This window comes from Anoplopoma fimbria, chromosome 7 (assembly GCF_027596085.1).
Source record: "Anoplopoma fimbria isolate UVic2021 breed Golden Eagle Sablefish chromosome 7, Afim_UVic_2022, whole genome shotgun sequence".
Classification (NCBI taxonomy): Eukaryota; Metazoa; Chordata; class Actinopteri; order Perciformes; family Anoplopomatidae; genus Anoplopoma; species Anoplopoma fimbria.
The window spans coordinates 9915474-9932978 of NC_072455.1; the positions used below are offsets into that span (position 1 = coordinate 9915474).

Sequence of the window (17505 nt, forward strand, 5' to 3'; positions counted from 1 at the left end):
TCCCACAACGGGGAAATTTACAATTCTCTGTATTTAACCCATCCCGGAGGAGCAGTGGGCTGCTAAGAAGCACCTGGGGAGCAACTTGGGGTTAGGTGTCTCGCTCAAGGACACCTCAGCCTGTTGACTGTAGAGGCTTTGATCCACCAACCTTGTGGTTGCAGGACGAGCGCTCTACCTCGTGAGCCACAAAGGCTGCAGTGACGAACCAGGAAAGGACACGTCGTAACTCTTAAGAGCCAATCAAATAGCGAACGCGGGTGCCTACGTCATCGTTTTCGGACTGCTTCGTTTTCCGCCATCCACACTATCAGGAAAACGCGGCGTTTTCAAACTTATCCGTCCTAGGGAGCGTTTTTAAACTCCTCCGTTTTCAGTGCCCTAAAACTCCGGTATAGTGTGGACGCTCGGTGCAAACGAAGCAAAAGATACACGTTTTTAAACGAAATCAGGATAGTGTAGACATGCCCTAAGTAACTAACCCTGTGTGTGTGTGTGTGTGTGTGTGTGTGTGTGTGTGTGTGTGTGTGTGTGTGTGTGTGTGTGTGTGTGTGTGTGTGTGTGTGTGTGTGTGTGTGTGTGTGTGTGTGTGTGTAGTCCCCTGCAACACTGCGACGAGCCCAGGAGTCTTCTCCCTTCTCCAGCTGCGACACCAGTGACACGGAGTCCTGCTCCCTGCCGGTCAACAGCGCATCACTGCTCCGCCGGCAGCAGGGGGGTCAGAAGGCCTCGCCAGTCCGGGGACACGTCCTCAGGAAGGCCAAGGTCAGAGCTCACAATGCATACCAGGCTACTGCAATGTAGAACCGTTTGCTAATATCCCATTAACATTTACTACACCAGTGCATCGGTAATGTCTGTAGTCTGTAGGGACTTCACCTGAACCCATATTGACTTGGGATGACTTGATATGCTCCCAAAGCCCAAATAATAGAAATCATGTTGTAACAAAGTGTCTAGTGAAACAACTCCTTTATTTTCTGACAATTGACTTACTTTGAATCCGTTCGACATCAGCCAATCACGGTAATGTTTAGTAGACCAGGGGTTTCTTTGTCATTTTTGGCTTTGATAAAAGATGCTAAAGTCCTGTTTAACTGTGCAGAACATATTTCAAAATATTTGACTGCACTTAAGGACAGATGATATGATAATTATGTTCTGTGTTTTGAAACTACTGTTCCCATGATGCTTTTAAGGATAAACCAGGGTTAAAATGTCTTGCTGACTTTGAAAGTCCTTAGTGGAGCTGCTACTGGACTTTCTTGTACACAGAGTCTGTGTCCAGGGGGAAAAATTGAGGAAGTTCAATCTTTTTCTGAACAAAATGACAGAAATGTTGGCGTTGATGGTTTGAACATTTGATGAATTTGTTAAGATACTCTATCAACACAAGTTTTATTTAGCCTCTCTTGACTTATTAACAAGCTTGAGTCTAGATTAGGCTGAAAGTGACATTTTTTCTTTTCAATAGATTTTTTAACATACATTTTGTATGTTATTTTATTAGATTTGTAATATTTCATTTATTTTATTTGATTGAGAATTATTACACATGTACTGGTATGACTGATTAATACGATTGTTTTTATTCTTAAGAGGGATACTGGTGGTAAACTGGTGGGTCTCTGTGTTTGTTTTGCAGGAATGGGAGCAGAAGACTGGCACATAAACCAGCTACGCCCTCACATCACTCTATATTCCTGTCTTTTTATTTCTTTCAAAAAATATATGTATATATTTATTTAAAACTGTTCATACAGTCTTAGAGTGTGTTGAGGAGCACACAAGCATAGCATTCACATAGTGCCACAACATACAGACGTAGCATCCTTTTTAAAATCTCTTACATTGAGCATGCTTAGTGTACTTCGTTGTGCGACTTGTGTTGTCCGCTCTACTTTCTTTTCACCTTTATCTTTGATTTACATTGTGGGTTCAAAAAGGTCAAAACCAAGTATTTATTTGTAAATGTTTAGAGGAAATATAAGCTTCCTTCTTTTATTTATGTTGATGTATTTAAAGTTATTTTTGATGAATTTGTGGCGCTCCACAGAATCCCATCTCCCACAGCGTCATGTGTGTCAGCATCAGCAAACACAGTGCATCACAATAACTGTAACACACAGCAACTGAGGAACTACGCAGCTCCTCTCTAAGGGCTATTTCCAGAAGCACAAGAATTCTTAAGATCATCCAAACTCTTAAAAACACAATGAATTGTGGAGGTTGATTTGAGACATGTTGACATGTTCAACTATGGAGGACAGGTTTATGCAAAGCAGTGTAGATGCAGAAAATGAACAATTTTTAAGAAAGAAATGAGTCATTGAGACATCCCATAAATGAAATTGCCATTCATTGTTTTAACGTGGTCAGGGTTAGTTTGTTTTCTTTGTAACAACCTGTTAACTTTTACACTAGCAGTCCATATTTTCTCTATCTGCAGAGGTGACTGAAGCTTAGAATATCATCATTTGACTCAGAAATGTTATATGAGTATGAACACGCACAAAAAGGATGCCGTTTATTGTGCTCCTGCTTTTATCCAGTATTCATACACCCTTCTATTAGTAAAAATGACCATGGTAAGAAGGATGTGTCCCTCTACTGTTGTTAAGGGCAAAACAAAACTAACTTCTAAGAGAGATAAATGAAGTGAAACGGTAATCAGCTAGTAGCCACAGGTTTGTCTGGCTACAACTGCAAATTCTGTTCTAACAGAGCTTTTTAAGCTAGCAAATGGAATGAACACAATCAAAGTCTCACCTCACCTTCACCCCTAACTGAAAGCTGTTTTACCATTGGAAGCCGCTAGTATTCAGTCACCCAGTGCAGTTTTCGCCATGCTGTTTCAGCGGTTAATGAGTAATCAGGCTTCTTTAAATTGTCCCTAAGTGTGATGCTGATGTCTGTCATCAGGCTGCAGCAGGAATCTAGCCGGCTGTGTGTTAGTGTTCAAAAGCCGAGCCCTTGGAAAACTCAGAAACTTCAACCGCCGTTGCTGAACGTTAGTCCCTCATCCAAGAGCCTCTGTCCAGCTCCTTTAATCAGGCCACTGGTTTACTGTAGTTGAGTGTGATCTGACCCTCTGTGTCTATTATTGTGTGTGTGTGTGTGTGAGTAGTGTGTGTGTGTGTGTATGTGTGTGTGTTTGCTCAAATGCTTTCAAGGCACATTCCAAACCCATCAATATTACACTGACTGAAATAGAGACACTTGCTGTAAACTGAAATTGCTGTGTGATCTGCTAAATTAAAGACTGTGACTTTGATTTTCAGACACACACACACACACACACACACACACACACTCATCAGTGTCACATTTTCGTGGTGTTTTTTTAATGTTCCACTGCTTACGCTGTGTGACGCTCATGTTGATACAAGTATATATGGGGTTTTATTGATCACCAACTGCTCCTCGCTCATGTGAATACTTTCTATCCCCTTCCTGTTTACAAATCGATACCCCACCAGGGTGCTAGAGTGTAGTAAGCTTGTTAGCATGAAGACAGGAGCGTATGGGGAGATACACGTATCTAGTTCATTTGGATTCCCTGTTGGCTCAGTGTGGCTTATGACTGAGCAAGATGTCTGATGTCATTAAATGTGAACCTGCTGCACATAGCTTGGCTTAGTGTGTGTGTGTGTGTCTGTGTCTGTGTGTGTGTCTGTGTGTGTGTTTATTTCTGGTTTGGGGGGGGGGGGGGGGTAATGCATCAGTTTGTTTTTGCACCTTATACATTTTCTACTCTGTTGTATATCTCAGACAGTCTCCGCCTCGGTGACAGACATGCTTGTACATTAATTAATAAACTTCCTGACAAATGGCTATGTGTGTGCTTATTCATGGGGTTGCGATAAATTTGCATTAAGAAAAATTAGATAAATGTCAATTTATGTTTATCTCAAGTTACAGTTACAACATGTTTACATGCGTTAATGCTCATAGTCCTCCTTGTTTTTCTCATCATGGCTGTCCTGCAGCACCTCTTCTCACCATCTCTCTGAAATGCTCCGTTGTAGCGCTTGCTCCTCCCTCCAGAAAGCAAAGTCTGGCCTGATTGGTCAGCTAGCTCGCTCTGTTGTGATTGGTCAACGTTTCACATTTCAAACATTTCTTCCTCTGGATCTTCACCTCCGTCTCTCTCTTTTGTTGTTTGAGGGCGGGCAAAACTAGCCAGAGAGTTTTACGTCACTTCCGTAACATTATGATCTCATAAAGTTACGGAAGTGAAGGAGAGAATTCAATGGAGTCGTTTCAGGCAGCTCAGGAGCAGTGTTTCTGAGGGGAGGGTAACTCCTTTTTGGCGTGGACTTCAGGTTTTACACTCTACGGACCTTTTACATGTAAAAGATATATATAACACTAAAGGAGAGGGAAGTGGAAAAGCATTAAAGGGCCACTTTAAAGCTGGACAGTTCAGGCTGCCTCTGTCCCTCTTAGCTCTTTCAACCATCCCTTGGGGCGACTGTGGCTCAGTGGTAGAGCAGAGTTGTCCTTTTATCAGAGGATCGTCGTTTGGATCCCCGGCTCTGCAATTCCATGTTGCTGTGTCCTTGGGAAAGACACATAACCCCAGATTGCTCCCGTAGGCTGTTCCTGCGGTGTATGAATGATTAGATAGTCCTGATGGGCAGGTGGCACCTTGCATGGTGTCCCCTGCCATCAGTGTATGAATGGGTGAATGATGACATGTAGCGGTAAAGCGATCTGAGTGGTCAGAAGACTAGAAAAGAGATATACAAGTACAGTCCATTTGGTTTGGTGGCTTTTTTTGCCTTTTTTATTGGCATGCAACATTCTCTATTTGCCACTCACTCTGACGCACAGACATCACTGATTTTACTGATTGTTCACATCTCATTCATTTGTTTTGTTAATCACCTTCAGGTCATGACAGAGAAAAATAACTTCTCGTCCACTTTGGCTAATAAACTGAGCTTCAAGTTGAGGCGTTCCTTGATGTGCCCAGAACATAATTTGATCTTGTTCATTTTCAGGCAAACTCCATCTTCTAATGGAGATCATGTGATATGATTGAAAGCTCCAGAGCAGCTACTAAATGGACCATGTGGTGAGATTGTTTTCTCAACCGTCTTCTTAAAAGAGCAGGTATTTCAAGTAGTCTGAACAATGCATTGAGAGTTCTTTCCTGCAGGCGGATATCAGTGTGAAGCCTTCTCAAACAAATCAGCAGCAGCATACTGTTCCAGAGACATTGTCAGGTTGAATATATATCATGTGTAAACCATATCACACGTTAATGATATGCATAAAGAACATGTGGGTTACAACCGACTCACAATTTCTTTTGAAATGAATCTGAAATACTGAAAAGGTAGAGAAATTCAATAGATTTCCTTCTCTGTCTTCATTCACATTTGTGTGATCTTGTTTTTGTATTACTTCACATGTGGTTTCTAACATATCATCTATAATGTGTGATGGATAGATCATAAAGTCACGTGCATTATCACAAAGGAAACATTTCATATGTGGTTAATTCATGTTGGAGGAGGCCTATGCTACTTATCCATATATGTCTGTACAATAGAGATGAATGGACTTTCCACAGACCTCACTGTGGACAGTTTCCATGGGGAATATTTTTACCCAAAGCAATTTATTCTGTGGATTATCCATTCACCCTCATTTAGGTGTGGATCCAGACTTCAGAGACATGTGACTAAAGTCCTGCACACCAAAACTATCAGAGACATACCGCTAAAGGTAAATAACTTTCTCTCATCACAGAGTAGATTGCAAAGCAGCCAAAACAAGGTTACAAGGGTATAAGAAAGACACAAAAAGAAAAAATGTAGATATTATTGCAGCCAGAGGAAAGAAGCTGTTCTGAAGTCTGATGGTTCGTCAGCTGATACTTCCGGTTAACAGGTTGTGGCTGGATGGTTTGGTCTTTTAGAAGCCTTTGGGCTTCTCACCAGTGTCACTGATGGGTATCAATAATGTTCTGGGCAGTTTCAATCACCCGCCGTAAAGTCCTCCTGTCCTGGGCCATGCACATCCCATGTTTGTAATGTTTCCAGTCAGGATGATTTTTATTGCTCATCCATAAAAGCTAACAAGAAATTGGCACGGGAATTTTGCTTTCTTAAGTTTTATCAAGAAATACATTCATTTTGGAGCATTGAGAGGAGTTATTATCATGGGAATAACACCAAATTGCTTGTTTAATTGTTTGGTCACATACGCTACAATTTTAGTTTTTCCAGCACCAGGACGGATTGAAGAAGAAAGCAGAGAGTGGTGGAGTCACCCTTACAGGGGGAGCAGCCTGATGGCAAAGTCTCTAACAAAGAAACAAGATGGAGCTCTGAAATTCAGTTGCATAGATAATATCTAAAACACAGGGTCAACAGTGAACCTTCTGAAGAGTTTTGTCCATAGATAATGTGTGAAATGTTCAATGAAACTATCAACCAGATGTTATGAGAACTGGAAAGAAATGACAAAAGCTGATTAAAAAAACTAGAAAATGTATTTCCTGCAGAAAATGTGTAGGAATGCTGAAAGCTGAAATCAATCACAAAGAATTGCTGGAAACTGTTCCATCAGAAATAGCCGTAGAAGTACAAGTAGTAGTAGTAGTAGTAGTAGTAGTAGTAGTACTAGTAGTAGTAGTAGTAGTGCTGAGTCCCTGTTGGCTATAACTGGTGATAACACAGGGAAGGTTCTACCTGAACAAGACTCTGAGTTAAAATCTGTAAGTCGTATTCATTTAATGACTTCATTTAAAAAAATCCCAAGACTCTTCTAAGACTTAGACATGTCATTTGTTTGGAGAAAGTTAAAAATAACTGAAAAAGTCAAAGTTTTAAAAGTCTCCACATTTGTGTATTTGATCAAGACTTGATGAGGTGAAATAAAATGACAGTCAATGAGGGAGGGGGGGGGGGGTCTCTTGGTGCTTTGAGCCAGATAATTCAAAAAAAGTTGGGTCCTATTGTGTAAATGTGCAAATCATCTGAAAGAGGATAAAAATATATACGATTTGATGTATTAATTGTGTATGAGAAGTGGAATGTGTGAGGCTTGCTAATCTGTGCCTGCCTGCCTGCCTGCCTGCCTGCCTGCCTGCCTGCCTGCCTGCCTGCCTGCCTGCCTGCCTGCCTGCCTGCCTGCCTGCCTGCCTGCCTGCCTGCCTGCCTGCCTGCCTGCCTGCCTGCCTGTGCGTGTCACTGGTTGCCATGGTGATTGGAGCACCTCGGTGGAGAGGCTGACTAATTAAAAAAGTTTGGAGTAGACAGTGATTTTTACCAAAACTAGCTGTCAAACTCCTGCCCCTAATCGTAAAACCATGAGTCCAATGAACAACATGTTTATGTCTTCAGAGAGATTAGACTCTGACAAACACGCTGATGTACTTTTTTATGTTTGTTGTTTACAAAAATGTGAGCTTGAGAGCAGATTAGAAAACTGGTACTATCTGCTTTCTTTGGAAATTTGTCTTCAGAATTAACATTGAGTCTAATGGAGCAGTTGGTTGGAGCTCATGTTGCTTTCAGAGTCAAATGTGTACGTCTGATTGATTCCATAGACACATGTCTACGACCAGCACATTTCTTACGTTTTGACCACAAAATGGTGTCTGGAGACTGAAAATTGTGGAAAAAGGAGCAAGTTGTTTGGATAAATTACAGAATATTTTTCAAGCTCCTCTCCATTCAAGCGATGACATCACCACTCTAGGTCTGAACATTCATCCAATACACACCCATTATAAATCTGAAACGGTCTGAAAAAAAGCATAAAAGTTGAATTGTGATAATTCAAAAAGTGTTAAAGATTTTAAAATGCTGAATCAGAGCTTAATAGTTGAGGGTTTTCTAACCTTTTTAAAGTTCAAATCGTGTCTGTAACTGAAAGTATGCAGAAGCATTAGGCTTCAAAGTTGAAGAAGTTTAAGAGGATTTGAAGATTTTCTCCATAGAGATCCCATTCAAAAAAAGTTGGAAAAAGCTTAATCATTTTAAAAGTTTAAGGCTTAAAATCAAGAAAGGTCAGAGTATCCATGTTCTAAAAGAGCTGAACATTTTCATAGTTGAACGGTTTCTGTAGCTGAAAGTATGCAGAAGGAGTTAGCGACCAAAAAAATGTACAGAAGAAATATAAGTTGAAAAAATTGAATAAAGATTCGAAGAACAGTACTGCTGAATCAGCATTCCAACAAATACTGCTAATGAGACTATATGGATAATATGAACACAGGATACTATGAAGCAGGTAGTGATGATTAACCGCTGTATGAACATTATACAGTGTTCTACACTGCAGGTAAACTCAGCACTTCATGAAAGAGAGTTGAGGTGCAACAGTGCCCTCTTGTGTTTGCCTGAGTACATTGTCTTGTTCCAGTGTCAGGTATTGTGGGGAAAAAAGAGGGAGACGTCAGAATCAGGTTTGTAGCAAAGTAGGTTTCTTTTCACACACAAGTAATTTCCCTTAATGTTTGGCGCATAACAATACACACAGAAGAAAACAGCTGCACAGTTTTGTGCAGGACAATTTTGTCTTTCCATGTAGCCTTTTTGTCTATTTGTATCAAACACTTGTTTACTACTACTACTGTGTAAATGTTGTTCATCAGTGGACTTTAATTTTTACTCTGTTATGTATTGTTTTGTTTTTGTTCAATCCTATGTATGAAATCAACAATGTCAACATTAAACTTTGCTGCCTTTTAGGGCTGATCCTCATTGCAAAATACATTTTCTCTCAGTAGATTTTATCTGGTTAAACACATTATAAGAGATAGAACTACCAAAAAAGATGCTCATTAACGTGACTTTTTCAGGCTGATATTGTATAGTCTGATCACTTTAAGATGTTAATTCAGTTATTCATTCATTCACTCATGAAGTTGTCTCCAGCTTCTTCTTCTGTCTGCCACAACTGAAGACGATCTCGGATTGTCGGGACTTCAGATCCTCAAGTTGTCCTTTCAGGTGGTCGGAGACATCCACCGTGTCCTCAAAGTCCCGCAGCAGGACCCTGTTCCCCAGCAGTCCACTGTGCTCCCTCAGCTTCAGGTTGTCTCTCAGCAGGCCGTTGCGTGTCCGCCTAGTCCTGGTCAGGAGGTCCCTCTTCCTGGCCCCCATGGCCTCCACCTTGGCCAGCTGCTCTCGCTTGGCCTGGACCTCCATCTGGCTCCAGAACAGCTTCTCCTTCACGTTTGACAGGAGCTGATTAAAAAAAACACTGCTCACTAAATTCCTTTTTTACCGGAATTCAAAGCAACAACTAATAACTTTGACTCCATCTGTACCTATGGATTCGCTGACCTACCTCCAAGCTGCTGCTGATCTTTCTCTGCATCTTAAACGATTCCTCGTTTTGCTTTTCAGTGTGTTTTCTCAGCTCCAGCTTCTCCGCCTGCAGCTTCTCAAACTGGAGATGTAGGGGGTCCCTGGCATGTCCTTCCTCCTCATGGAGCTCTGCCACCAGCCGCTGAGTCCTGATCCTCAGCTTGATATGCTTAAGGCGCACTTTGATCAGCTCTTGCTGCAGCTGCGTCTCCGTTGCAAAGGCTGCCTCCACTTTGGCCCGAGCGGCTTGTTTACCCAGACATCGGCTCAGTGCTGCCACAGCTACATTCTGCTTCAGCGCAGCCAAAGCTCGCCATTCGTTTTCCACCTGAGGATGAAGATAAGACAGTTTGACCCACTGATCAGTCCACCAGAACGTGAAATCAACACTTTTTGGGCCCTTGTAGAGGTCTTCTGCTTAGGTTGCTTAGCCATATGTTGGATAACAAGATTGGGACCCAGTGTACACTTTATAGAAATTACAACTGAAACATTTAGCACAAAAAATGCATTCGTATGAAAATGCATTCATCATAGTATAATAATATTTATATTAATAATAATTTAAGAGTACTTGCTAAATGTTTCAATTGTAATTTTTATAAAGTGTACACTGGGTCCCTACATTATTCCAGATTACATTCCAGGCTTTCTTTGTTTGTTTGCGGAGCAGCATGTGTAGACCCCCTGGAGTGATAGAGACCATTTAAAGCCTCAGAAAACTGAAGTATTTCTCCAGCATTAAATATTCTTTATTTAATAAGAAACAACCACAGTTAATATACAATATACATGTTAGTTAATACAATTTACTATCTATTAACACTTTAACACTCAGCTAATCTGCTGCATCAGGACCGTGGGTGTGGTTTGGTCAGATTTATTGATAGTGCTATTAATATAAGAAGACAACCCCACAAATGTCAGAAGATTTAGATTCGGTTGAACTCTTATTGTTCTAAATAATAACATCTAAAAGCCTTTTATTAATGTCCGCCCTAATTCAAATGCTCCAGTTCTGATATTGCTTATCTGTATCTTATCTTTTCGTTTTTAGTATTTAATTGTATTTTACATACTTTAAAAAAAAAAAACGTTGTGCACTTTCCAACTGTTTAACTTTGGAAATGATCAGATTCTTTCAGGCAAAGTTTGAGAACAATGTGGAAAGCCTGCACAGGCCCTGAAAGTCAGACCGACCTTGTCCAGCTTGTCTTGGGACTTAAACCTCAGCTCCTCCGCCTGCTGCTGAGCCGTCTCTAAATCGGCGGCAAGCTGCTTCTTCAGGTCGGTCAGGAAGTTAATGTTCTTCTCGTACCGCTGCAGCTGCTCTGACACCGGTGTGTCCCCGTCCAGCTGGACGTCGTCCCCGGCCTTCTTGCTGAAGAACTCTGCCAGCTTCATCTGCAGCAGGCTGAGCTGTTGGAGGGCTTTATCTCTGTCCTCATACAGCTCCTGGAGCAGCAGAGTGGACTCTTCATAGCTGATGTCTTCTCTGGATTCGTCTTCGTCAGCCTTGTCTTCCTCCTTTGTTGGACTGTTGCCGTGTCTCTCCGGGGCCTCGAGATGCAGCCTGGGAGGTTCATGGTCAACGTTGCTGTCGATTTCCAAAATAACACTCTCCTCGTGGGATGTTGGCTGTTCCTTGACTTCATCCTTCTTCACATCCAAGTCCTTCCTTGTAGTGATGTAATCAACACCTGGGAACTCGTTTCCATTGTTCTCCTCTGGCTCATGTGTGGCCCCTTCTTCTTCAACAGGGGCCCCTTTAGTGCTTTCAGAGTTTTCTTCATCATGATCTGATGCAACCATCTCAGCCGGGACACCTTCCTCTCCATTCCCAATAACCCTAATAGAAATATTGTCCTGCTCATTGGAGGCCTCTGCTGAAACCATCCTGATATTCATAACCTCATTTTCTGTCTCCCCATCCATTTTCAACTACAACAAAAAGATTATTATTAAATGTGTCTAAAGCTAATAGGGCTCGTGCACTTCCGAAGTGACACCGTTCGTTTTGTTTCGGTTGTCCTGGAAACTGGGAAACGGGAGCCAATCCGAGGCGACCCGACGACACTCATAAATATTAACAATCAGGATGTGAGCAGGTCGCGCGGCGAACCTCGTCGTGCGCAGGCGCGCAGCTCTGCCTCCAACAACAAGAAGCAGGAGCCAGGCAACATGGCCGACCTGGGGAAGAAGTACTGCGTTAACTGCCTAGCAGACGTTACGAACCTGCGGCTGCGCTGCACCGACTGCCCCGATATCGAGCTGTGTCCGGAGTGCTTCTCGGCGGGCGCAGAAATCGGTAACCACCGGAGATGGCACGGCTACCAGCAGGTCGACGGCGGTCGGTTCTCCCTCTGGGGTCCCGAGGCAGCGGGAGGATGGACCAGCAGGGAAGAGCAGTCGCTGCTCGATGCCATCGAGCAGTATGGATTTGGAAACTGGGTACACATCTTAACTTCATTTCCCTCCACAATACCAAGATACGCTTTCAAGAGTCGTTTTTTAAAAGTACATTTAAAATGTCAAAAGTAAAAAGTTAGCTGGTAGCGATCATATTGAGGGGACGTTAATAACCTTTTAGGACTTATCCATGTTCCTTTAGTACTTTTCGGAAACATTGGGTTAAATCCGTTTGGGAGCTCAGTTGTTACAGTCCTAATGTTCTATAGTTCTACCATGTTCAGTGTTTTATTAAAGGCACAACAAGACGTTCTGATATGTCTCATTAAAGATGGGAGTTAATAAGTTAGTAGAGCAACTGTATCCAAAACACAGGAGTGCTTACCTTCACTTAACGTTTTTAGATGGACATTTATTATGAAATGAGAAATGATAAGTAAAGGACCTGCAGTACATACACAGCAGGGGGAATAGAAGAGATACAATTAGAAAGAAATGTAACTGGTAGTGACAAACAAACTTAACTAAACTAGAACTGATTATGTTGCAGGGAGGTTACGTACTTTTGACCTTCTGCTCTAATAGTGTGTGACCCTGCTTTTAATGTATCGCACACTGAGTAAAAATCACTATTCATTCAATTCATGACATATACCACGTGTATGCTTTTATGTAAACAGCATATTTTAATTGATAAACACATCCCATAATGAGTCAGGTTCAAGATTGCAACTAAAAAATAGAAAGACTTGATGAAATCTTGTTATTTCAAATAGTTTGAGACACATTGTCAGCGTAGGAAAGCCAATGCTTTACTTTACATGTGTGCAATTAAAGAAGCATTTTATTCTTTTTGGAAATAACTATGTAATATTGCACTTACTAAATGAAACATGTGAATTCTCTTGAAAGTAGAGCGCCATCTAACCCAAGTAAACCGTCATTCTTCATTTAGTTGAGTTAACTTTACTGCACTGGGTAAATTAACTTAAAAGATACAAATGAAACTAACTAAATAATATAAATAAAACATTGAAATACACTCAAATGTACCACAAATATCTAAGGTAGACCTTGCTAAATGGTTACAATCAAAGGCTTGAAAAATCACATTTTGAAATATGCTAAATATCAAAAGTATTTACAATCAAATTCCATAAGCTAAAATAAAAGAGACTGTTAGCTAGAGTTTTACCAAAGAAGAGTCAAATGATTTATAATTGTAAACTTTATCTTCCACATATGTTGAAGTGTATGCTTGCATGTTGACCAACCGACTTGCTGTGCATTGACTTAAAGGCTTTCTAGGTTACATTCTCAGTTCATTAGAATGAATAGTACGTGTTTCAGCCGAATACTGTCTTTACTTTGCATATTGTTGGTATAAAATTACATAGTTCTTTCCTGAAATGTGGAAATCTTTAGGAAATTATGGAAAAATGAAAATAATGGAGAAATCCCAACAGTCCAAAGCGTAAAGGTAAGTAATAAACAAAGATATTAAAGACAGCAAAGCAGAAAAATCTCACGTTTAAGAAGCTAGAACCAAACACTGTTTGGCTTTCTTTTCTTTTTTTTCCACAAAGCTTGTTAGTAACAACTTCCTGTTTGTGCTGTCTTTCAGGAGGACATGGCCGCTCACGTGGGAGCATCCCGAACTCCTCAGGAGGTCATGGAGCACTACGTCACCATGTACATCCATGGTAACCTGGGTAAAGCCTGCATCCCTGACAGTATTCCCAACCGAGTGACGGACCACACTTGCCCAAGCGGAGGGCCCCTGTCGCCGAGCCTCACCACCCCGCTCCCTCCGCTGGATATCAGCCTGACCGAGCAGCAGCAGCTGGGCTACATGCCGCTACGTGACGACTATGAGATTGAATATGACCAGGACGCAGAAAAGCTCATCAGTGGGCTGTCTGTGAACTATGACGACGAGGATGTGGAAATCGAAATGAAACGCGCCCACGTGGACATGTATGTGCGGAAGCTCAGAGAACGCCAGCGACGTAAGAACATCGCCCGAGACTACAACCTGGTGCCTGCGTTCCTGGGCCGAGACAAGAAGGACAAGGAAAAGGAGAAGCCAGGAGCATTGGGAGTCATAGGCACTGCTGGTGGTGTGGGGGGTGCAGGAGCTGGCGGTGGCACAATTGGATCAGTTTCCACGACAGCAGTGGGGTCAGTGCCTGTTCCCAGTACGCCCAAAAGAAAGATCACCAAGGAAGAGAAGGAGCAACGGGTCAGACTGCGTGGGCTCTGCCAGTTCATGGCCCATCGGGAGTTCGAAGACTTCTTTGAGAACATGCATAAAGAGCGCGTGCTGAGGGCCAAGGTGCGTGAGCTGCAGCGCTTCCGCCGCAATGGCATCACCCGCCTGGAAGAGTCCGCTGAATATGAATCGGCGCGCCACAAACGGGAGAAACGCAAGGAGAACAAAAGTGTGTTCACCTCCAAACGGGGCAGCGCTGGAGGAGGCGGGCTTGGCTCTGGGATGGGACTCGGGCTTGGAGCTGGAGGGGGAGGAGGCCTTGCTGGGGGTTGGGCATTGGAGGTGGGATCAAAGAGGAGGGCAAAGACGGTGAGTTCGCCTCCATCGAGAATCTGGCGGGCTTTGAGCTGCTGTCAGACAGGGAGAGGGTGCTGTGTAACTCTCTGAACCTCAGCCCAGCACGATACCTGACTGTCAAAACCATCATCATCAAAGATCACCTACAGAAACGGCAAGGCATCCCGGCCAAGAGCCGGCTGCCAAGCTACCTGGACAAGGTCCTCAAGAAGCGCATTCTCACCTTCCTCACAGAAAGCGGCTGGATATCCCGAGACGCCTCTTAGCGACCCATCGTCGGTCAGGAAGTTGATGATTGCTGATAGCTGATTTGCTGTATGCTCCATGTGCGGGACAAAACTACTGGCTTTTTTTTCAAAGGTGACCTTGTGAATATGTACATTGAACAGAAAGAGGATGGAAAAAAAAAAAAGGTTTATTTTCATACCAGGTTTAGAAACAAAAAATAGCCTCTATTTTTACATTTGGAAAGTGACTGGGATAAAAATCAACTATGTGGGTTTCAAAGTACTTTGTGTCCATATTGTTACTACATAAATGGGAACTACGATGCTAAAAGTAGCAATCTACTGGGCAAAAGCCACTTCCAGCCGAAAGGAAGGGGAAGTGAGAATAAAGAATTTCATTTCCTGGAAATGTTTAAAAGTAGTATTTTTTTGGAGTGAATGTTTAGCAGCATTGCACTGATGGGAGACAGAAATGATCACCTCTGTGGTTTCAGGATCTCTTAAATTCTAATTTGATCAACTGTGTCAGGTGTGTTATCAGTTAAAGCTGGGCTGCTAGATGCTGCTGAAAGGTGATTCAGAGAATGTTGTCGTTATGCAAACTGTCTATTAAAGACCTGACAAGTTTGTTTTTCCACTCTAAAACAACCCGCTCACTACATTAGTTGCTCACAATTCTTTAAAGGGACAGTTCCAAATCCAAAAAAGCCATATGTTTTCCTCTCATCTTTAGTGTTAGTTTTAATCTAGATTGTTTTGGTGTCAGTTGCCTAGTGTTTGAGATATCATCTGTATAGATCCGTCTGATTTCTCTCCAAAATAACGGGACTAGATGGAATTCTGCTTGGTGTGCAACAAAAACATACATTTGAAAAACTCAACAACAATGTCTCTTTCCATTATTTGATTTTGGAGGGAAACTGTCCCTTTTTAATAATCAGATCTCAAGGATCCTTATCACTAATATTCATTCCTTCCAAAAAAAAAAAAAACATTGACTGATTTATTGTATTTAACTCATAAAGCCCCTGAAAACTTGGCTTTAGATATTTAGTATTTCTCCATAACATTAAATATTTATGCTAAATAGGCAGTAATCCAGCTAAAAAAAAAACATCTTTAAGTATAATTTGTGAAGAGTCCAACACTCATAAACCCAGCTAATCGGCTTCATCAGGACTGTGGGTATAATTTGAAAATGAGCCCCGCCCACTTTAACCAGTAAGAGGAGCACAGAAATCTCTGATGTGACATAACAGAAACTGCTTAAACGTTGGTAGAAAATATCAAGTTTATGTTGGATCCGTTACTATAGAAAGTGGACTGAGAAAACAAGTTTAAAATATCTACATAAGTAATGTCTTAAAAAATACCAATATGTAGTTTTTATGTGAGTGAGTATGAAGCAGAAACTCCACCTTATGAATTTGACCCACAGACCACTAGTTTTACAGAAACATTAGTGCATTTCAGCTCAGCTTTGACTGCTCTGCTGTCTGCATGGTACAATACAGGCCAAGAAGCTGCGTGTGTAACCAATGATAAGTACAATTCCAAGATTATGCTATTTTTGTTTACCGAGCACATATGCCTGGCAGGCTTATAGTACACAACTTTATCGTTTACATTCAGTCGGCAATGCTTCTCCTCAGTCCTAACACCACGCTTCAGCCCTGTGGTTCACATGCTCACAGCTGCTCTGAGACCAGCTGTTGCCCACCTCCTCTTGGCAGCCTATCATTAGTTTTTCAAAGGTTACTTCACTTCTGTGTGGAAGGCACAACCAAAACAGCGGCACTGGTGACTCGTTTCTCATTTCCCTGTTTTTTTTCTGCCAGCCAAGCCGAGGGGTTGACCATCGTGCTATTTAAATGTATATGAAGTTATTGAATTGGCTGTTATTTCACAGCAGGACCTCTAAAATCACAGAGAAGAAAGATGTGAATTTGTAAATCTAACCTGAGCTGGAATATGTGTTAGATTAAAATTTTGCCTCTTTAATGCATCTGAAGCTGTTTGAAATTGGCCTTTTTGAGGGGAGTGGAGGTCAAGAGTGGCATTGGTTCTGTAGCGGTAGACATTGGAAGGAGAGCTTTGCCTTCTTTTTCATTGAATTGTGGAAATTGAGTTTCTGCCTTGAAATAGTGGATCAACTGTGGAGGGAGTTAATGTTCAGTTATGGTCATGCTTAGTCTTATTTCATCAGCGTGGTGCTCCAAAACATATGTACCATTCTAGTCAAACACAAGAATAACTATTGTGATATTATCTATTTTTCTTTTCAACAAATCCCATGAAAAGACTAAAACCAACAATGAGTTGATTCTACTATCAAATATTGTGTTTGTATCCAAGGCCTTACATATATATATATTAGTCCTCTTTGCTATAGAATTTCTTGTCATTTAAAAATCGATCAATAAGGCACACTTGCACTGGGTGAACAGTTCCTTCATCAGAATGAACACACACGCTATAGTTCACTCTGACTCAATCCCACATCCTCTGTCACAGAACAGCAAATGTGGACTAATCCACACCTGATTATAGTTCCCATCAAATGCACTATTTCCTCCTGTACGACAACGTTTACTTAACGTTTACTTACAGTGGCCAGCTGTTTAAGGAGGTTAATGAGCCCTCAAGAATATATATATATATATATATATATATATATATGTATATATTCATGAACCATTCTTCAGAAGATTCACAGTTTCCGAGCAGTTAGAAGTTGAAGAAGTATTAAGAGGTGGACTGACTGTGTCTCATCATGGGATTAGTTGTAAATAACAAAAATAATAAATCAGTTCACACATTTTTTTTGAAAACCTAGAGAACTGTTTTTCAGTCATTGAAAACACAAAATGATAGAAAAAGTAATATGACCTAGAAAAAACCCCTCAAAATCTTCATTTAGCTGAGTCACTAGGCTGTCTGAGCTCCCCAAAATGGATAACATTGCCAC

General features: G+C 41.5%; 3 protein-coding genes across 3 annotated transcripts in view; 2 read left to right on the forward strand and 1 right to left on the reverse strand.

Moving 5' to 3' along the window:
• afap1 (actin filament associated protein 1) overlaps positions 1 to 3108 on the forward strand; it is a 54579-nt gene extending 51471 nt beyond the window's left edge. Inside the window, exons 16-17 of the mRNA XM_054601048.1 lie at positions 598 to 765; positions 1646 to 3108. Coding sequence (XP_054457023.1) covers positions 598 to 765; positions 1646 to 1672 — 195 coding nt within the window. The 3' untranslated portion in view covers positions 1673 to 3108. The remainder of the gene's footprint in view (positions 1 to 597; positions 766 to 1645) is intronic.
• Positions 3109 to 8365: 5257 nt separating this feature from the next.
• Positions 8366 to 11267, reverse strand: ccdc96 (coiled-coil domain containing 96). The gene is made up of 3 exons (XM_054601256.1): positions 10533 to 11267; positions 9313 to 9660; positions 8366 to 9209 (listed from the first exon to the last, which is right to left on the reverse strand). The coding sequence occupies exons 1-3, from the start codon at positions 11265 to 11267 to the stop codon at positions 8880 to 8882; spliced, it is 1413 nt and encodes a 470-aa protein (XP_054457231.1). The 3' UTR covers positions 8366 to 8879.
• Positions 11268 to 11459: 192 nt separating this feature from the next.
• Positions 11460 to 17232, forward strand: tada2b (transcriptional adaptor 2B). Its single transcript, XM_054601255.1, is given in 3 exon segments — positions 11460 to 11783; positions 13366 to 14281; positions 14284 to 17232. Coding segments are annotated over 3 exon segments (1479 nt in total). The 5' UTR covers positions 11460 to 11513; the 3' UTR covers positions 14577 to 17232.
• Positions 17233 to 17505: the final 273 nt, after the last annotated feature.